The sequence below is a fragment of the Mustela lutreola genome, chromosome 2 (assembly GCF_030435805.1).
Source record: "Mustela lutreola isolate mMusLut2 chromosome 2, mMusLut2.pri, whole genome shotgun sequence".
Taxonomy (NCBI): Eukaryota; Metazoa; Chordata; class Mammalia; order Carnivora; family Mustelidae; genus Mustela; species Mustela lutreola.
This window is the reverse complement of record NC_081291.1, coordinates 6,957,022-6,979,835: the sequence shown is the minus strand read 5'-3', so window position 1 is coordinate 6,979,835 and position 22,814 is coordinate 6,957,022. Positions and strand designations below refer to the sequence as shown.

At 41.3% G+C, this 22,814-nt stretch overlaps 1 protein-coding gene across 1 annotated transcript; it reads left to right on the top strand.

Annotated features, from left to right (window-relative positions):
• Window positions 1-7,284: 7,284 nt before the first annotated feature.
• Window positions 7,285-8,211, top strand: LOC131823484 (olfactory receptor 7E178-like). Its single transcript, XM_059159883.1, has one exon. It carries the CDS (start codon window positions 7,381-7,383, stop codon window positions 8,209-8,211), a length of 831 nt encoding a protein of 276 aa, XP_059015866.1. The 5' UTR covers window positions 7,285-7,380.
• The last annotated feature ends 14,603 nt before the right edge of the window (window positions 8,212-22,814 follow it).

Genomic DNA, 22,814 nt, shown 5'->3' with positions numbered 1-22,814 from the left:
TATCAGCATTTGTCTTAGTCTTTCTGGGTTCATAGAACGGGAAAATGCAGGAAATAAACAACAACAAGAAATTCTGAATCTGTAGCTACATGGTATATATACCTATAAGGATCTCTGCTTTTTGTTTATACAACTGTTCCTGTTAGCATAGCTCTAATGGAATTGGGGGATTATTTGGACTTCCCATTTAATTCATAGTCCCTGCAGGATTATGTGTATATCTGTACTCCTCACACGAAAGACCTATGTGGCTGAGAATTAAAGAATGCCTCTGGCCAACAGCCCTCAAGGGGCTCCATCCTTCCAACAGCTATGTGAGTGGGCTTGGAAACAGGTCTTCTCTCAGTCAAAGTTTGAGAGGACTGTAGTTCTGGATGACACGTTGATTGCAATCTTGTGAGATACTCTTGTTTATTTAAGAGAAGTAGCAACTGTATAGTCAAATAATCTTCGACAAAGCAGGAAAAATATACAGGGAAAAAAATACAGTCTCATCATAAATAGTGCTGGGAAAATTGGGCAGCTATGTATAGAAGAATGAAACTCGACCATTCTCTTACACCATACACAAAGATAAATTCAAAAGGGATAAAAGATCTCAATGTGAGGCAGGAATCCATCAAAGTCCTAGAGGAGAACATAGGCAATAACCTCTTCAACACTGGCCACAGCAACTTCTTTCAAGACATGTCTCTGAAGGCAAAGGTAACAAAAGCAAAAATGAGTTTTTGGGACTTCATCAAGATCAAAAGCTTCTGCACAGCAAAGGAAACAGTCAACAAAACAAAGAGGCAACTCACGGATGGGAGAAGTTATTCGCAAATGACACTACAGACAAAGGGCTGATATCCAAGATCTATAAAGAACTCCTCAAACTCAACACTCAAAAAACTGATAATCCTGTCAAAAAATGGGCAGAAGATATGAACAGACACTCCTCCAAAGAAGACATACAAATGGCTAACAGACACATGAAAAAATGTTCAACATCATTAGCTATCAGGGAGATTCAAATCAAAATCACATTGAGATACCACCTTACACCAGTTAGAATGGCCAAAATTAACAAGACTGTGAACAACATGTGTTGGAGAGGATGTGGAGAAAGGGGAACCCTCTTACACTGTTGGTGGGAATGCAAGTTGGTGTAGCCACTCTGGAAAACAGTGTGGAGATTCCTTAAGAAATTAAAAATAGAGCTACTCTATGACCCTGCAATTGAACTACTAGGTATTTACCCCAAAGATACAGATGCAATGAAAAGAAAGGCCATCTGTGTCACAGTGTTCATAGCGGCAATGGCCACAGTCGCCAAAACTGTGGAAAGTACCAAGGTACCCTTCAACCGAAGAATAGATAAAGAAGATATGGTCCATATATACAATGGAGTATTATGCCTCCATCAGAAAAGATAAATACCCAATTTTTGTATCAACATGAATGGGACTGGAAGAGATTATGTTGAGTGAAATAAGTCAAGCAGAGAGAGTCAATTACCATATGGTTTCACTTATTTGTTGAGCATAAGGAATAACACAGAGGACATTGGGAGATGGAGAGAAGTGAGTTGGGGGAAATATGTGGGGGAGACGAACTATGAGAGACTGTGGACTCTGAGAAACAAACTGAGGGTTTTGGAGGGGAGGGGGATGGGGGATAGATAAGCCTGTTAGTGGATATCAAGGAGGGCATGTACTGCAGGGAGCACTGGGTGTGGTGCATAAACAATAAATTTTGGAACACTGAAAAACAATTACAAAAAAAAGAGAAGTAGCACGTTATAAATAAACATATAAAAATTAATATTCTAAATACATAGCTACATCAATGAAAGAAAAACTAGGACTTGGACTGTCATTTAAATAAGTGGAAAAAACTTTAAAAAGGGAAATAGGAAGTTCCTTCTAAAACATAAATCTTAACTCAGAAGATGTTTCTGATTCTTGTTATAGAATACTGAATTCTCCCTAATTTATGTGATTGATTTAATGGATTTGCAGATGTCAAAGTCAAAAAGTCTTATATTAAACTGAAAACAAAAAGGGACTCTGTACTTTGTGTTAAGTTGGAAGTCAGAAGCAAGTGTACATATGAGCTTTCTCCTGAGAAGAGAAAGGGCCCAGACCCTTTTAAATACATTCACTTTTCTCTTTTCTTCTTCTTTTATTAGGAAGTCCTTAGAGATTGGGATAACATGCACCGATTTTGCTAATTATGAGCTCTGTGCATTGAGCTCTCAAGGTCATACAGGAATAAATAAATAACCAGTGCCTCCAGCCTTCCTGGTTATAAGCACTGTTAGGTTATAACCACTGTCTTCTCTTCCCAGAGTCATCACCTGCATAACAGGATTCATGCCTGAGCCTGTCTTCTTGACACTCCTGAAGACAAAGTTTCAGCCATCATCATTCACCAGGCAGGAAATTGGGGTGGATACGAACTCCTAGTCATGACCCAGCAGAGGTACAGCACGGACCAGTGAGTTCCCAGGGAGATGGTGGATGGAAAAGGGACAGCCGGGAACTGCTTCCTCATCAGTTAGACGAGTTGGGGCTGGCCAGATGGAGGGCAGCAATATGCAAAGTTTCAGCTCAGAGAACCATGAGTTTTATGTTCTTTTTCCTGATGGGGATTTCAGAACTCTCATTCAGAATCTTGCTTTCCTCCAATAACACCATTTCTGGCTTCCATATGCATCACTCACAGGACAGCAGGAGATGGACCTCTCCAAACTTTGCCCTAAGCACTCCAAAATGATGGTGAATATGATGAGATGGTGATCATGATGGTAATGAGGAGAGTAAACCATAATATAAGACTTTATTGAGGGTTTCCTCAGCTGGGCTCTGATCTTTGTGCTATGTAGCTTTTTAATTTTCATTTGCATAATCACCCCCAAGATAGAGTTGCACTGTTGAGGAGAAAAGGACAGCATTCTTACTTAATTTTTACCAGGTCCTGGAATAAAAAGGGGGTGAAGTCAGGTTTGGATTTGAGTAGCAAGACTCTATTCACAAGGCACAGGGTGCAGGCACTGTCTTTCCATACAATTTAGTTTCATGCAGCTAATGAGCCGCTGAAATGTGGGAGGTCCAAATTGAGATGTTCTGTCAGTAGAAAATGCCAGATTTTGAAAAGGTACAGAAAAGAATGTAAAATATCTCAATTTTGTGTATTAGTGAAATTATAATATGTGGGGGGTAATGTAGTAAAATTTGGTATAGTAAAATTTTTTATTTTAAATAAAAAATATTTTATTTATTTAAATAAAATATTAAAACAAAAAAATCCCCCAAAAGCAACCAACATGCAACCTACATTTCCTTTATCTTTCTAGGTCACTCCAGACAGAATGTCAGCAGGGAAATAACTGAGCCTCATTCATTTCTGATTCCTCAGTACCTCCACTGTGGTTGGCACAGTGTAAGCAACTAATATGTATCTGTTTAAATATATAAATTATATATTATATATTCTGAGCTAAAACTTTACATACTTATATATAGATTATATATAAATATATATATAAATAAAGTTTCAGCTTTGCATATATATGCATGCATACATATACATATATATGTATACACACATGCACGCGCACACACACACACACACACACACCCCATATTGATTACCCTTTGTTAGTTCACAGGAACCCAGTGTAGTCCATATGGCTTCTATATACACTGGGGGCTTTCCCATCTGAGCTTTCATTTCTTCCAAGGATGTCCAGTATGACTGATGAATGGGATTCAGTGGTTTCCCTCCAGGCACTCTTCCAGATTGACAAATCAAATTCATCAAACCCTGAAGAAGGGGCCACAGGAACCCTCAGTTTTGTAGCCAAATTGGACAGAAGTTAGCTAGAGCACGAAGGACCTAGTACTTGTGATTGGCATCTGAAGTGGGGTGGGAGCAGTCTTGTGAGATATCCTGTGGGATTTGTTGCTCCTGGAAGGTAGTGTCCGAATTGAGTTAAATTGTAGGACTTTCAGCTAATGTAGACAACTGCTTAGTGTGGGGGGAAAGCACCACACATTTAATGACCAGGAGTTTCAGAAATGAAATATTCTGTGTAAAAGTAAAGGAGAAACACAAGAGGTGAAAAACTGGGTGGGTTTTATGTATAGAGTACCAAAGACTTAATTCAATTTTAATTTATTACTCATTAGGTCAGTATTCATGCCCACTGTGTGTGGTCTTTGAGGGCAAGGTAATAGTTTCAGTGGTGAAGATGAGGACATATTTGTTCTCTGTTCTTATGTTCAAGAACCTCCCCAAGATTCTACAGGCCATCTTGTTTAAGTTTAGTGGGATACCTACCTATTACTGTAATTCAACGCCCAGTAGTGATTGAGGATATGGAGGTTTGTCAATGGGTGCATTTCAGTAGATATTAAAATTAATTCAGAACCGATGTTGAAGAGATGCAAAAGCACTTTATATTTTTTGTTCTTTAAATTTTAATACATTTCAGACTTTCATCTGGGTTAAATTGTCTACCTCTGTTTCAGTTTTTTGTTTCCTTACCCATATGCAAGTGTCGTTCTTTCTCTTAATTTTTTTTAAAAAATAATTTATTTATTTTCAGCATAACAGTATTCATTATTTTTTCACCCCATTTCTTTATTTTTTATCCCTGGATATATTTCAAGGGGGTCCTCTCTATCTAGCTCATATTTGTAAATTTATTTCTCCAGAGAGCTTCAAGCCAGATCTACAGGGTGAGGGATGTCCTCCATGATGGTGATTGTTTCTTGGGGTTTATATACCCTGTGCTTAAATCAGGTTTGAATTAACCTATTTACTGTAATACTGAGGTACTACATATGTTTCTCCCTATAAGTCCGGGGATGTGGATCTTTGTTGCAGCAAAACTGGGGCAACAGGAGCAGCAGAGGTATTGAAAGGTTCCAGCTTATTTTTAGGTATGCAGACCTCAGCAAGACACACAATGACTGCTTTTCTCCTCATCCTTTCCTCCCTCTTTTTCTCACTCCACTATTCCCTCTCTTTCCCTTCCAATGAAATTGTTTCATGAATAACCACCTAATGGACCTAGATCTTGCACAGTGTTTCCCCTGAACAGCCTTGGAGGACAATGCTTGGTTGAAACACACAACCAGTTAGGGTAAAAGCCTTTCCCTGACTCCAGTGTCCGTTACAGCTTCATTCAAAGACATATGGATAGGTTTGGGACAAGACACAAGACCCAGGGCCACATTAAGAAAAAAACCCAATCCCATTTCTTGTCTCTAACAGCCGAATAATTATTGAAATTTCCAAATTAGGTAATTTAGATCTATAAGAAAAGATTGGAAGGGCTTAAGAAATTCATCACAGCACAGCCCAGTCGAGATTGCAGACTTCATGCTTGCCAGCAGGCAGGAGAACCGGTGAGTAGTAGGCCAGAGCAGGAGAAGAAAGACCTTGTGTGGTGATGGTCATCGTCTCATGACCCACTCACTGCATCAAATAGAACACTCTGCAGAAATACGATGGGTTTCTATTCAGGATGTTGAATCTGATAATGCCACACATACTGGAGGGTATAAAAAGTTTTATTCCTTGTATGAAGACCTTCCTGTCTAGAGAGAGCATTGCAGGCTTTCTACATTGGTCTTTCTACATTGCTTATGAGGTTTAATGTCTCAATGTCACCAAAGGAGGAAGAATCCAGACTTGTTTGCTTCCTTGTTTTTTCTTTGAATTGAGATATAATTGACATATAATTATATTAGTTTCAGTGTACAACATAATGATTCAAAATTTACACATGTTACACAATGATCATCACAAATCCAATTAACATCCATCACCATACGTAGCTGCAAAATTTTTTTCTTATAATGAGATTTTTTTTTTAAAGATTTTATTTATTTATTTGACAGAGAGGAATCACAAGTAGATGGAGAGGCAGGCAGAGAGAGAGAGAGAGAGGGAAGCAGGCTCCCTGTTGAGCAGAGAGCCCGATGCGGGACTCGATCCCAGGACCCTGAGATCATGACCCGAGCCGAAGGCAGCGGCTTAACCCACTGAGCCACCCAGGTGCCCCGAGATCTTTTTTTTAAATTTATTTTTTATTTTCAGCATAACAGTATTCATGATTTTTTTTTTTTTTAAAGATTTTATTTATTTATTTGACAGAGAGAAATCACAAGTAGACGGAGAGGCAGGCAGAGAGAGAGAGAGGGAAGCAGGCTCCCTGCTGAGCAGAGAGCCTGATGCGGGACTCGATCCCAGGAACCTGAGATCATGACCTGAGCCGAAGGCAGCGGCTTAACCCACTGAGCCACCCAGGTGCCCCGTATTCATGATTTTTGCACCATACCCAGAGCTCCATGCAATACATGCCCACCTTAATACCCACCACCTGGTACCCCGACCTTCCACCCCCCGCCCCTTCAAAACCCTCAGATTGTTTTTCAGAGTCCATAGTCTCTCATGATTCACCTCCCCGTCCAATTTCCCCCAACTCCTTTCTCCTCTCTATCTTCCCATGTCCTCCATGATATTTGTTATGCTCCACAAATAAGTGAAACCATATGATAATTGACTCTGTCTGCTTGACTTATTTCACTCAGCATAATCTCTTCCAGTCCTGTCCATGTTGCTACAAAAGTTGGGTATTCATCCTTTCTGATGGAGGCATAATACTCCATAGTGTATATGGACCACATCTTCCTTATCCATTTGTCCGTTGAAGGGCATCTTGGTTCCATAGTTTGGTGACTCAAGAAATTAAAAATAGAACTTCCCTATGACACTGCAATTGCACTCCTGGGTATTTACCCCAAAGATACAGATGTCGTGAAAAGAAGGGCCATCTGTACCTTCTTGTTTCTTTAGCCCAGTCTTTCCATGGTGGATGCACTTTGAAATAGGTGAATGGAGCAAAGACAATGAGAAAATAGTTCTAGGAAGAATGTGTTGCCACCACTGAGAAATTTTGCTAGATTTTCCTCAAGTGTGAATACTTTATTAATGAATTGCTTGAATCCAAAGTATAGACACACTGATGGGTACTAGTATACTTGTTTCCTTTACTTAAAGTCTCATTTTGGGTGCCTGGGTGGCTCAACTGTTTAAGCAACTAACTTTGGCTCAGGTCATGATCCTGGAGTCCCAGGATCATGTCCCTCATTGGGTTCCCTGCTCAGGGTGGACTCTACTTCTCCCTCTGACCCTCCTGTCTCTTGGTTCTCTCTCTCTCTCTCAAATAAATAAATAAAATCTTAAAAAAATCCCTCTCATTTATTTCCCAAAAGCTGTCTCTGCTATGTGGAACCCCAGAATCTAACAAGTGTCTTGGAATTCCTCCTCCTGGGGTTCTCAGATGATCCGGAACTGCAGCCTGTAATCTTCAGCCTGTTCCTGTCCATGTATCTGGTTACCATGCTAGGGAATCTACTGATCATCCTGGCCATCAGCTCTGACTCCCGTCTTCACACCCCCATGTACTTGTTCCTCTCCATCCTGTCCCTGGCTGACATCGGCTTCACTTCTACCACGGTCCCAAAGGCGATTTTGGACATTAAAACTCGTAACAGAGTTATCTCTCGTATGGGCTGCCTGATTCAGTTGTCTTTTTTCATTCTTTTTGGATGTTTGGACAGTGTACTCTTAACCGTGATGGCCTATGATCGGTTTGTAGCTATTTGTTATCCTCTGCACTACTCAGTCATCATGAATGCCCGCCTCTGTAGCCTGCTCATTCTGGTGTCTTTTTTGATCAGCCTTCTGGACTCTCAGCTTCACTGCCTCATGATGTCACAGCTTAACTTTTGCATAAATGTGGAAATTCCTCATTTCTTCTGTGACATTCCTCAGCTCCTCAGACTTTCCTGTAATGGTACTTCCACCAATAAATTATTCCTGTATTTTATTGGTGCCGTCTTTGGTGGTATTCCAGTCTCAGGGATCCTTTTCTCTTATACACGAATTGTTTCTTCCATTCTGAGAGTCCCAACCACAGGTGGGAAGTACAAAGCCTTCTCCACCTGTGGCTCTCACCTGTCAGTTGTTTGCTTATTTTATGGAACAGGTCTTGGGGTGTACCTCAGTTCAGCTGTCTCACATTCTTCCAGGAAGGATGCAGTGGCCTCCGTAATGTATGCTTTAGTTGTTCCCATGCTGAATCCCTTCATTTACAGCCTGCGAAATGGGGATGTCAAGAGGGCTTTGCAGAGGCTCCTCAACAGAACAGTCTAGTCTTTGACTCCCTTTTTTGTCTGTTAATTATACATAATTGCAAAACCAAACATACGGAATTGGCAAACATGCCTCTTTGGGCATATAATTTTAGTAGCTCGTGGTTCCCATTCCTCCTGATTTGTCATATCTAAATATTGCTTATCTTGGCACATCTTTGATGGAATTAAGGGAATATGCTGGGACTCTATGTATGGCAAAATCACTGCACAATTGAATCTTATTAACCTGTGGAATTTTCTGTATTTGTAACCTATGACCCAGGTATCCTGTAGAAATTCAAACTGTCCTTTAAAATATATTCTCTGGAATACTACTCAGCCATCAAAAAAATGAAATTTTGCCACTTGCAAATATATGGGTGGAACTAGAGGGTGTTATGGTAAGGGAAATAAGTCAATTAGAGAAAGACAATTATCATATTATCTCACTGGTATGTGAAATTTAAGAAACAAAAGAGAGTATCATAGAAAAGAGGAAAAAATGAAACAAGATGAAATCAGAGAAGGAGAAAAACCATAAGAAACTCTTAATGATAAGAAACAAACTGAGGTGCAAAAAATAATGAATACTGTTATGCTGAAAATAAAAAAAATTTCTTTAAAGTTAAAAAAAAATAAAAAAATAAAGTCTTAAAAAAAAAGAAACAAACTGAGGGTTTCTGAAGGGGAGGGGTTGGGGTAACTGGGTGATGGACATTCAGGTGGGCATGTGATGTAATGAGCACTGAGAATTACTTAAGACTGATAACTCACTGACCTCTATCTCTGAAATCAATTATACATTATATGTTAATTGATTGAATTTAAATAAAAAAGAAAATATTCTCTCACCCGTTTTTACTGTCATGTCTATTTCCCATAAAACTTTGGCTTTGATCAAATCTATTGATGCAGGTTGTGTGAGAGAATGTATGTCACTGGTTCTCAATCTTGGCTTCATGTTTGAAACATCTGGTACACTTAAAAAATCCTGATGCCTGAGTCCCACCACAACCAATTAAGATTTAATAGGACTGGGGAGTAAAAAGAACTTGATTGGTTTTTAAAATTTTTAAAATTTTTTTATAAACATATAATGTATTATTAGCCCCAGGGGTACAGGTCTGTGAATCGCCATGTTTACACACTTCACTGCCCTCACCATAGCACGTACCCTCCCCAATGTCCATAACCCCATCACCCTCTCCCTACCCCCCTCCCACCAGCAACCCTAAGTTTGTTTTGTGAGATTAAGAATCTTTTATGGTTTGTCTCCCTCCCAATCCCATCTTGTTTCATTGATTCTTCTCCTACCCCCTAACTGCCCCGCACCCCACGCCATTGCATCTCCACTTCCTCATATCAGGAAAATCATATGATAGTTGTCTTTCTCCAATTGACCTATTTTGTTAAGCATAATACCCTCTAGTTCCATCCATGCCGTCACAAATGGCAAGATGTCATTTCTTTTGATGGCTGCATAGTATTCCATTATATATATATACCACTTCTTTATCCATTCATCTGTTGATGGACATATTGGTTCTTTCCATAGTTTGGCTATTGTGGACATTGCTGCTATAAACATTTGGGTGCACATGCCCCTTCAGATCACTATGTTTGTATCTTTAGGGTAAATACCCAGTAGTGCAATTGCTGGGTCATAAGGTAGCTCTATTTTCAACTTTTTGAGGAACCTTCATGCTGTTTACCAGAGTGGTTGCACCAGCTTACATTCCCACCAACAATGCAGGAAGTTTCCCCTTTCTCCACACTTGACTGATTTTTTAACAGCACTCCAGGTCAATCTAATGTGTAGCCAAGGTGGAGGAGTTTTGAATTTTGTCAGAACTTTCATCCAAAAATAACTTGCATGTGTTTGTTCTTCATGGTCAAACCCTGAACATCTCAAAGCAATCAGAGGTCAGAAAGGAGGAGATATGAAAGAGTTTTCTATAACAATAACAACAATAACAATAACAATAACATTTCTATAACATGGGGAGATGGAGAGGAGAAGGGAGTTGGGGTAAATTGGAAGGGGAGGTGAATCATGAGAGACTATGGACTCTGAAAAAAAATCTGAGGGTTTTGAAGGGGCGGGGGGTGGGAGGTCGGGGTACCCGGTGGTGGGTATTATAGAGGGCACAGATTGCATGGAGCATTGGGTGTGGTGCAAAAATTATGAATACTGTTATGCTTAAAATAAAAAATAAATTTAAAAAAATCTTTAAAAAAATTAAAAAAAATTTATTTATTTGTCAGAGAGAGAGAGAGAGAGAGAGAGCGAGAGCACAGGCAGGCAGAGGGGCAGGCAGAGGCAGAGGGAGAAGCAGGCTCTCCGCCGAGCAAGGAGCCCAATGTGGGGCTCGATCCCAAGACTCTGAGATCATGACCTGAGCTGAAGGCAGATGTTTAACCCACTGAGCTTCCCAGGTGCCCCATAAATAAAATCTTTTAAAAAAAGGTTAATGTAATGATATCTCTTGGTCAAGGGTACACAGTTGAGGTTTCAAGTAGTGGTGATATTTCCAGTGACTGTGTGGTTCTAATTGTGCCTGTAGATTAAGTCACCTAAGCCATTATGGATAAATTTAACTCTGATCCTCATTTTCATTACTCAAGGATAGTGAAGGACCATGTCCTCAGCAAAGGAGAGATCATTATTTTCACTAGTAACCCCCTCATTAGGATTCCACTTTGTCACCATGCTTTCTTCCCTCATGATCAGTCATCTTTGGGTCCTTCCATCTTCTGCTACACAACCAGGAACCCATGTACATACCAGTCGTTCCTTTACAGATGCTGTACATAGTTTCTGAGGTAGCAATCTGGACTTTTGGAAATGCTGTCTAACAACGGGTTTAATTTGCTCTGTCTTTATACTAAGCAAATAGGCTGCCAACCTCACTGACAATGAACTTAATATTGGATAGGCTCTTCCTGCTATAAAGTGACCTCAGTTTAATATAATTTTCCTCCTGTTCAAGAATTTTAAAACATCTCAACACTCACACCTCCTTCTCCAATCCTCTATACTCCTGTCATTTGGTCATTTGGGCTCTCTAAAATTTTCCTCTGTCATTTATGTACACCTACATAAGCACTATTTCTTACACACTCAATTTAATTGGGTAAATACGGAAGTTTTCTTCACATCAGTTAATGAGAAATCAAACTCTGAGTTTGTCTTTTAGTCAAGCCTCGAGATCACCCAAATTTTGAATGTAGAGATCTCTGATAACCACTGAGGTATTTAAGCAAGTGATAAGTCACGAGATAAGTATGTAAAAATAAACAATTGTCTAATATAATAACACACATCACTGAATAGAAAAATTAAAACCTGAGCTGTCTCTCAAAACTGCAAAAACCATACATCTCCAATGCACAAATTCCAACCCCCAAACTGGGAGTATAGAAAGAAAAACAGAAAGTTCTCCTTAGAGACATATATTTTAACTGAGAAAATAGAAATTCAATAAGATTCCTGGTAACAAATATCATGGAGGACAAGGGACGTTAGAGAGGAGAAGGGAGTTGGGGGAAATTGGAAGGGGAGGTGAATCATGAGAGACTATGGACTCTGAAAAACAAACTGAGGGTTTGAAGTGGCGGGGGGCGGGAGGTTGGGGTACCAGGTGGTGGGTATTATAGAGGGCATGGATTGCATGGAGCACTGGGTGTGGTGAAAAAATAATGAATACTGTTTTTCTGAAAATAAATAAATTTAATTAAAAAAAGATTCCTGGTATAGAAGACCAAATTCTCTCTAAATTACATGATTAAGTCAGTGGCTGTACAGATATAAAAGTCATAGGTTGCTCTCTGTAGTTGAAAAAAATGCATCTGAATTTTATGTTGAGATAAGTAACTTGGAAGTCAGAAATGAGGAATAGAAGTCAGCTTCTTCCTGAGAAGAGGATGTGGTCTAGATACTACTGCCGACCCAGTACATTCACTTTTCTCCATCAATTAATAATAGCAAGTCCTTAGAGATTGGGAGAACATGGACCAATCTGGCTAATTATGTGCCAAGCGCTTTGAGCCCTCAACTGTAAACAATCAGCCTGTGCTTTCCAGCCTTTTAGTTGTTGGTGCCAGGTCAGTAGGCTCCATACATGTGTCTCCTCCTCCCGGAGCCGTCTGCTTGAGGACACCCATACCAGCATCTGTCTTCCTGCCAGCCCTGGAAACAAAGCCTCAGTCCTCATCCTGCTAAAGACAGGGGAGAGGCAGCCAGCTCTGTCATCCTCCATCCTCCTCCAGCAGAGACACAGTACAGACCAGTGAGTATGAAGTAGAGTGGGAGTGACTGAATGCAGCAGTGACAGGGAGAGCATTGTTCCCTCCTCAGCAACCATTGGGACAGTTGGGATAAGCAGACAGGAGGGGACCAAAATGCAAAGATTCAATGCCAAACCCTGTGAAGACCTAGTGTTGTTGGTTCTGGCAGGCACCATAGAACTCTTATTTAGATTTCTATTTTTGTCTCTTGCTAGTTCTTTTTCTCCTGGGCATCTTCCATCAGAACAGGAAAGAGGTCCTTTTTAACTGTTCCCTAAGTCCTCCAAATGGTCCTGAAGGTGATGATAATGGTGAGGGTGGAAATGATATCAGTAAACACAATGTTGTAAACCATTAGCTTGGGACTCCATGTGCCAGACACTGAGATGAATTTTCTACCTAGTTTGCAAACTTTTATCTGCATTGCCACCCCCGGAAAGATAGCAGCATGTATTATCATCATTTCAGAGTTAAGGATAGGAGCATATTATTTTTTTTCACTTCCTGATTTTATTTATTTTTTTGTTCAACTCACCTTTTTTAAAAAAAAAAACTTATTTCTTTTCAGCGTAACAGTATTCATTGTTTTTGTACCACACTCACCTTTTAAAATTTTTTTTTGTTTAAATTACAGTTAGGAGAAGGGAGGGAAAAATGAAGGGGTGTGGGAATCAGGGGGGAGTTGAAACATGATAGACTGTGGACCCCAGGAAACAACCTGAGGGTTTTAGAAGGGAAGAGGTAGGGGATGGAATAGCCTGGTGGTGGGTTTTAAGGAGGGCATGTATTGCACAGAGCACTGGGTGTTATATACAAATAATGAACCATGGAACATTACATCAAAAACTAGTGATATACTGCATGTTGACTAACATAATAAAAAAAATAAATTGCAGTTAGTTAACATACAGTGTACTATTAGTTTCAGTTGTACAATATGTTGAGTCAACACTTCCATATATCACCCAGTGTTCATCAGGACAAGTCCCTCCTTAATCCCTTCACCCATTTCACCCATCCTCCCAACCACCTCCCCTCTGGTAACCAACACTTTGTTAGGAGTCTGTTTCTTGGTTTTCCTCTCTCTTTCTCTACCCCCCCTTCCTTTGCTAGTTTGTTTCTTAAAATCCACATATGAGTGAAATCATATGGTAGTAGTTAGTCTTTTTCTGACTGACTTCTTTTGCTTAGTATAATACTCTCTAGCTCCATTGCAAACCTCATTCCTTTGATGGCTGACTAGTATTCTATTGTATACTTACAGCACATCTGCCTTGTCCATTCATCAGTCGATGATGAATGGGCTGTTTCCCAACAACACTGTTGTTGATAATGCTGTTATGAACATTAGCGTGCATGTATCCCTTTGAATCAGTATTTTTTTTTAGATTTTATTTATTTATTTGACAGAGAGAGAAAGAGAGAGAGAAAGCAAGAGAGGTAACACAAGCAGGGGGAATGAGAGAGAGAGAATGCAGGACTTGATCTCAGGACTCAGAGATCATGACCTGAGCAGAAGGCAGATGCTTAATTATTGACCCACCCAGTTGCCCCATGGATCAATATTTTTGTGTCTTGTAAATACCTACTAGTGCAGTTACTGGATCATAGGGTAGTTCTATTTATAACTTTCTGAGGAACCTCCATACTGTTTTCCAGAGTGGCTGCACCAGTTTGCATTCCCGCCAACAGAACACGAGTGTTCTCTTTCCTCCACATCCTCACCAACTCTTGTTTCTTGTATTGTTGATTTTAACCACTCTGACAAGTGTGAAGTAATATCTTACTGTAGTTTTGATTGCATTTCCCTGACGATGAGCAATGTTGGCCATCTGTATGTCTTCTTTGGAAAATTATCTATTCATATTTGAATAGATACAATAGTTTTCTTGAATTATTTGTTCATTTTAATTGGATTATTTGTTTTTGGGCTGTTGAGTATCATAAGTTCTTTTTTTTTCATTTATTTATTTTCAGCATAACAGTATCATTATTTTTTTTTTACCACACCCAGTGCTCCATGCAATCCATGCCCTCTACAATACCCACCACCTGGTACCCCGACCTCCCACACCCCCATCACTTCAAACCCCTCAGATTGTTTTTCAGAGTCCATAGTCTCTCATGATTCACCTCCCCTTCTAATTTACCCCGACCCCCTTCTCTCTAACTCCCCATGTCCTCCATGCTTTTTGCTATGCTCCACAAATAAATGAAACCATATGATAATTGACTCTCTCTGCTTGACTTGTTTCACTCAGCATAATCTCTTCCAGTCCCGTCCATGTTGCTGCAAAAGTTGGGTATTCGTCCTTTCTGATGGAGGCACAATACTCCATAGTGTATATGGACCACATCTTCCTTATCCATTTATCCGTTGAAGGGCATCTTGGTTCTTTCCACAGTTTGGCGACCGTGGCCATTGCTGCTATAAACATTGGGGTACAGATGGCCCTTCTTTTCACTCCATCTGTGTCGCCCTCGGCCCGCAAGGATGACAATGAGCCTGGTATGGTGTTAATGCTTCATTTCCGTTTATTTAATCAACTTCCTTAGCTTATATACAGCAGGGTGACCAATAAGGGGCCAAGCAATGGGGAGAGCCAATGAGAGTCCTGTTACTATGCTGATTAAATTTGATACAGCCAATAACTATGTCCTCCTTTAGGCGGGCTTCACCAGAAAGTTCATTGTATACTTGCAGCGTATTTTGCTAGCAGTGAGCCAAGCGCCTTCTTGTAATGGCGGGGATTTTACCGGCTGGAGGCAGTCCCTGACATCTCCCCCTCTTTTGTTTTATGGCAGAGTTCGTGCCTTTCTTAGGTCGTCAGTAGCAGAAAACATCCTTACCCATCATCAGACACAAGATATCGATGATCTCTGTCCTGTCTTAGGTTGGTATGTTTCTCTACTGATCTTACCTGTCTTTGACTACCGATCTAGCATGCTTAGCCATATCTGGGGATATGTCCCAGCCTCTATTGACATAAAGGCTTGTACTATAGCTTGGCTCTGCTCTCGCTGCTGTGTTCTCCATTGGTGAACGTTTCTGAATAGAAGCAGAATGCCAATAAGGAGGAGGACAAGATGACCAATTGTACCAGCCCATTTTTTGGTGAACTGGAACATATTGCTGAATGTTGGAAATAGCTCTGGAAGGGAAGCTGGTTGCACACGCGTACTATTTACTCGAGTTATGTCAGCCAGAAGGATTCATGTGAAATTTTGAAAATCGTCAGACCAAGCACCCTTCAAATACTAAGAGAGCTGTTGGGAGGAATTGCTGGCCTTATTAAATTGAGAGAATTTTACAGGGGTAACACAAAGCACAGAAAAAGGAACAATAGAACCAACACTCAGTATATCAGCTAGTGAAGAATGGGGGTAAGATAAAGGAAGAATTAGTTAAAGGTAAAGAATAGGGCCAAGCCTTCAGAATAGCCCATAATTCACGTGTCGCCGTCGGGGGAATTAGGAATATCAGAGTCCCCTATGACAGTAGGAGGATCAAGGCTTCCCCTGTCCTCATCCTCGTTCTCAGGGGCCTTCCAGACCAATCTCTCTGGAATCCAAATCGGCACTTCTTTGTCCTGTGGGAAAACACAAACGGAGCCTCTGCTCCAGATTAATACAGGATCCGGGCCTTTCCATTGTCCTGTAAGGATATCCTTCCAAAGAACTAAGGGGCTTGGGGGAAGAATCCATACGGGCTGAATGTCTTTCAGCTGCTGCTTGACCGTTTTTATCGAGCGTCAAAAAATTTAAAATAAATAGAATTGTATTTAGTTTGTCTTTAGGGGACCGGAACGTGTCCCCTATTCCCCCTTTTTGTTTTAAAAGAGTTTGTTTGATGGTTAAGTGGGCACGTTCCACGATGGCCTGTCCTTGAGGATTGTATGGAATACCATGATTTAGGGTAATGTTTAGTTGAGTAAGGAAACCGTGAAATACTTGTGAGGTGTATGCAGGTCCATTGTCTGTTTTTATTTGTCGAGGTTTACCCCAAGCGGCGAAGGCTTGAAGGCAGTGGGAAATAACATCTTTGCATTTTTCCCCAGCATGGATAGAGGCGAATATGACACCAGAACATGTGTCCACGGAAACATGCACATATTTTAGTTTACCAAATTCAGGGATGTGAGTAACATCCATTTGCCATATATGGTTGGGTAACAGACCTCATGGGTTAACTCCTAAGGAGGGGGATGGCAGGAGGGTAACACAGTTTTTGCAAGAGACTACAATGTCCCTGGCTTGAGCTTTAGTTATGTTGAATTTAAGTCTGAAAGTAAGAGCATTAACATGAAATAGCTTGTGAAATTGTTTTGCTTGTTGAATATTTTCCATTAAAGTGAAGATAAATTGCTCTTTGGTTAACATGTCTGCAGTGCGATTGCCTTCCGTCATGGGGCCGGGGAGAGCCGTATGTGCCCTGATATGCCCTATGTAAAAGGGTACCTTTCTGTCCCATATAATGTGTTGGAGATTCTTTAAAGTTTCTGTAATGGTGGATTTGGTGCTGATGTGACCTACGTTTTCCAGGATGGAGACAGCTTGGACAACATATTTGCTGTCTGATAACAAGTTAAAAGGTGTATCATGAAACAACTGAAAGGCTTTAATGACTGCAAATAGCTCTGTAATTTGAGGGGAGGAGCTTTGAAATAAAAAGGTCCAAGTGTTATCTTGGGTAACCACAGCGCCCACCCCATTTTTAGAACCATCAGTAAAAACGAGTTTTGCATTATCCAAAGGTGATTGACGTGTAATCCTTGGATAAATTAATGGGTGAGTAAGACTAAATTGCAGCCATGGGTTTGCCGGGTAATGATTGTCAAATTTTGCAGTTGAGATAGTCATAGTAATGGCCCAATCATCGTCACATGCTGCTAAGCAAGTTAACTGTTCTTGTGTATAGGGAGTTAGGGTGACGTCAGGTTGTTTGCCAAATGCAGTGATGCTAAGTTTTAGTCCTTTCAATATGATTTTAGCTATGGCATTGGGATACCATGGGAGAACTTTTCCTGGAGAGTAAGCTAAATTGACCCAGGAGATGGGACCGTCCTGCCAAAAAACAGCATGGGCATGTGCTCTACTGCAAGAACACAATAATATAGGGTTTCAGAGTAATTAATTCTATCAACTTGGGCAGTCTCAAGTCTATTTTGAATCAATTTAACAGCTTCTCGAGCTTGTTCAGATAAAATACGGGGGGAGTTCAAGTCAGAGTCTCCTTTCAATGTCTTGAACAGGGGCTGTAGTTCCTGATTAGTGAGTTTTAGGTATGGCCTGATCCAGTTAATATCTCCCAGGAGTTTTTGAAAATCATTTAATGTTTTTAATTTATCTGTTCGTAGGGTTACCTTTAAAGGTTTAACTTTAGTATCATCAAGTCTAGTGCCCAGATAGTCCTTGATAGATGTTTTTTGGATTTTTTTCTGGGGCTATATTCAAGTCAAACTGTTTGAAATATTCGAAAAGGGAAACAAGGGCCTTTTCAAGCTGTTCTTCCTGTTTATGGCAAAGTAGTACATCATCCATATAGTGGTATACCAAAACGGAAGGATAGAGCTCCTTGACCTTTTGCAAGGCCTGATCAACATAAAGTTGACACATTGTGGGGCTGTTAGCCATACCCTGAGGAAGAACTGTCCATTCAAATCGCTGATCAGGACCAGAATGATTAATAGTGGGTATGGTAAATGCAAATCGGGGGGTATCACTGGAGTGTAATGGTATAGAAAAAAAGCAATCTTTGATATCTACAACAATTGAAGGCCAACTCGAGGGGAGGGCAGATACCAAGGGTATCCCATGATAACCATTTGGGCATTGATTGCTCTCAAATCATGCAATAACCGCCATTTACCTGATTTTTTCTTAATGACAAAGATAGGAGTATTCCATGGTGAAGTGGAAGGCTTTATATGTCCTGCAACAAGTTGTTCATACACTAATGTGTGGGCTGCTTCGTATTTTCCTTTGGGCAGGGGCCACTGAGAAACCCACACAGGCTTGTCATTGTGCCATTGAATTTTCAAAGGCTCAGTGGCCCCTATGAAAAACCCAACCCCGGTCCATCAATCCCAGAGGTATAATTAATTAGGGGTACTGAATTTGTAATACCCTGATTTTTCCTCCCTAATCCTCCAACACCTGAATATCCAGCTTTAGTCATGAGGTTTCGAGCTTTCTCACTGTAAAAGGCTTCAGTAGTCAATTTTAGGTCCATTTGAGTAAGAATGTCTCTTCCCTAGAGAGATATAGGGATCTTAAGTACTTATGGCTGAACCAGGCCGCTATGACCTTCATCATCCTTCCATGGTAATGTAGCAACACTACACATAGGACTTTGGGCAACCCCTAGGCCTCTAAGGGTTTGATCAGCCCTTTGTAGGGGCCAATCTTTTGGCCAATCAACTTCATTAATGATACTACGATCAGCCCCGGTATCCAGAAGGCCCATAAATTTTTTATTTCTGATCCATAGAGAATAAAGAGGTCTATCCTCCATTCCAAGTGTTAGACATGCGAGGGGCGGGCCAGTGGAGCCAAAACCCCTCTGTCCACGGGATTTTTCTGTGTTGGGGAATAGTTTATGACAGCTTGGTAACACTATAATTTGTGCTATTTTATCACCTGGACTGATAGCTGTAATGCCACGAGGGGAAGACACTAATATTTTGACTATACCTGTATAATCAGCATCAATTACTCCGGGGTGTACTATTAATCCAGCAAGGGCTGTGGAGCTACGCCCTAATAACAGGCCTACAGTGTTCACAGGCAGTGGGCCCTTAAAATCCGATTCCACCACCTGGGTTCCCATCTCGGGGGTTAGTACAAGTCTGGTGGTGGCGCGGATGTCCAATCCGGCACTTCCTTTTGTAGCCCGCCTTGGCTCGTCGGCGGGTAATGCGTGCGGGCTACCTGTTGAAGCACCCCATACATTTGAGGGGTCTGGGGTGATGGGCCCCATTTCCCATTTTTTGAATTCCTTGGGGGTAGTGGATTACCTTGAATATCTTTTACTGAGCGACATTCATTCGCCCAGTGTGTACCCTTGCCACACCAAGGACATATGCCAGGTTGCTTTACTGTTGGGGGACCCTTGCTGTCAGGACATTCTCGCTTAAAGTGCCCCTGAGCTCCACATTTGTAGCATTCCCCAGAATTTCCTTTAGCGCCCTTACGTTGGGATAGCTGAATGCCCTGAAGGCCTTGAGTAATGGCTGAAGCAAGTACTTGTCCTTGAATAACACTGTCATTAATATCCCTGCATACCTTAATGTATGTGCTTAAATCTTTAGCCTTCCATGGCCTAAGGGCCTCTTTACACCATTTATGGGCTTGCTCATAGGCCAGTTGTTTAATTAGAGGCATGGCTATGTCAACATCCCCAAATACTCTCCCAGCTGTTTGCATCAATCTTGCAACAAAATCAGCATATGCTTCATTTGGTCCTTGTATCACCTTAGATAGTTGACCCTGCAAGTCCCCACTGGCCTGGAGGGTTTTCCATGCTTTGGTAGCGGCAGCCGCAATCTGCATGTATACAGCAGGGTTGTATTGCAGTTGGTCATGTTTACCAGTGTATGGCTCCATGCCCATAAGCATATCCAGATTCCATTGTGGATTGCCTGCCGCGGCATTACGCCGTGCAACATCCTGGGAATGCTCTTGCCATGCTGTCTTCCAGACCAAATATTGCCCTCCAGAGAGGGCTGCCCTTGCTAAATTCCCCCAATCTTTGGGGATTAAATTCATGCCTGCTATGGACTCCACTAGAGAAATAGTAAATGCTGCCTGAGGGCCATACTGCATGACCGCTTCCTTTAATTGTTTAACTAATTTAAAGTCCAAGGGCTGGTGATACCGTTGATGATTTTGGTCCTCCAGAACTGGGAAAATCGAGCTGCTATTGGCCCCCCTCCATGTGGTCTTCCAATCCTCTTTAGCAGAGGGATGACATTTACATGTTATCTCCCCAGCCAGGGGATTGTAAGGAGGCGGAGCATTAGGGGTCACTGCTGAACAGGGAGGGTCTGGTTTTAATTTGAATTTCCACTCTAGCTTCTCCCCTGACATTTCTTCTTCCCCTTCGCTAGAACTACTCCTTTCTGAAGCAAGAGATGAGCGTTCTTCTTTCACTTCCTCGAGTGCCTCAGCGCCCTCCTGAATAGCTGAGTCATATTTCGGCTTATATCCTCCCAGGCACCCTCTGACTAGAGTCCATATAACAACGTTCCCGGTGGCAATGGTTTATTTTTATCCCTCTTATTAAAATCCTCGCCTAACTGGTCCCATTGGGGTATATTTAGCAAGCCTTCATCCAGAAACCAAGGCGCCATTGTCTCAGCTGTATTCAAGAATGTCCTAGCAGTTTTCGTTTTTAATGGCGTGCCATTGGCCTTTAGAAGGTCCTTTAGGGAACCCTCTAACCTCGACTTTGACAGTCCAGATCCCATAATTAGAATCCCAACCTAATGGCTGTTCCGTGTATACTCGCTGCTAAATCCCGGCTCTAAGACCGCCCCGCTTCTTATTGCGGTCTTGTACAAGATTCCCACCACTTTGATCGTGGTCCCTTCCCCGCTTACCTGCGGACTTCTCCCTTGCAAGGTTTTTCTATTTTTCTTAATATTTCCCGGGTCTCAGCACCATTTGTCGCCCTCGGCCCGCAAGGACCACAATGAGCCTGGTATGGTGTTAATGCCTCATTTCCGTTTATTTAATCAACTTCCTTAGCTTATATACAGCGGGGTGACCAATAAGGGGCCAAGCAATGGGGAGAGCCAATGAGAGTCCTGTTACTATGCTGATTAAATTTGATACAGCCAATAACTATGTCCTCCTTTAGGCGGGCTTCACCAGAAAGTTCATTGTATACTTGCAGCGTATTTTGCTAGCAGTGAGCCAAGCGCCTTCTTGTAATGGCGGGGACTTTCATGGCCGGAGGCAGTCCCCGACACATCTGTATCTTTGGGGTAAATACCCAAGAGTGCAATGGCAGGGTCATAGGGAAGTTCTATTTTTAATTTCTTGAGGAATCTCCACACTGTTCTCCAAAGAGGCTGCACCAACTTGCATTCCCACCAACAGTGGAAGAGGGTTCCCCTTTTTCCATATCCTCTCCAGCACATGTTGTTTCCTGTCTTGCTAATTTTGGCCATTCTAACTGGTGTAAGGTGATATCTCAATGTAGTTTTAATTTGAATCTCCCTAATGCCTAGTGATGATGAACATTTTTTTCATGTGTCTGATAGCCATTTGTATGTCTTTATTGGAGAAGTGTCTGTCCATATCTTCTGCCCATTTTTTGATATGATTGTCTGTTTTGTGTGTGTTGAGTTTGAGGAGTTCATTATAGATCCTGTATATCAACCTTTTGTCTGTACTGTCATTTGCAAATATCTTCTCCCATTCCGTGGGTTGCCTCTTTGTTTTCTTGACTGTTTCCTTTGCTGTGTAGAAGCTTTTGATTTTGATGAAGTCCCAAAAGTTCATCTTCGCTTTTGTTTCCTTTGGCTTTGGAGACATATCTTGAAAGAAGTTGCTGTGGCTGATGTCGAAGAGATTACTGCCTATGTTCTCCTCTAGGATTCTGATGGATTCCTGTCTCACGTTGACGTCTTTTATCCATTTTGAGTTTATCTTTGTATACCATGTAAGAGAATGGTTGAGTTTCATTCTTCTACATATAGCTGCCCAGTTTTCCCAGCACCATTTATTGAAGAGACTGTCTTTTTTCCACTGTATATTTTTTCCTGTTTTGTCAAAGATTATTTGACCATAGAGTTGAGGGTCCATATCTGGGCTCTCTACTCTGTTCCACTGGTCTATGTGTTTTTATGCCAGTACCATGCTATCTTGGTGATCACAGCTTTGTAGTAAAGCTTGAAATCAGGTAACGTGATGCCCCCAGTTTTCTTTTTGTTTTTCAACATTTCCTTAGCGATTCGGGGTCTCTTCTGATTCCATACAAATTTTAGGATTTATATATTTTGGGTACTAACTCTATCAGATATGGCATTTGCAAATATCGTCTCCCATTCCATAGTTGCCTTTAGTGTTGTTGATTGTTTCCTTTGCTTTGCAGAAGCTTTTTAAGTTTTTCCTGGGGTAGACAGGAGATGAATTCAGGTTTGAATTCAGACAGCGAGACTGTTCACAGGCTTCTGAGACAGTATTCTCTCCTGCCTATCCAAGTCTCACCTCTCTTTCCTGTTACTCCAGGCAAAGACCTCCACTCCCTGTGCTCTTCCTGTTTGGCTCTTCCTGCTAGAAGACACCAGAGAGCAGTTAGTGTCACCTGCTACATCAACTGTAGAAAAG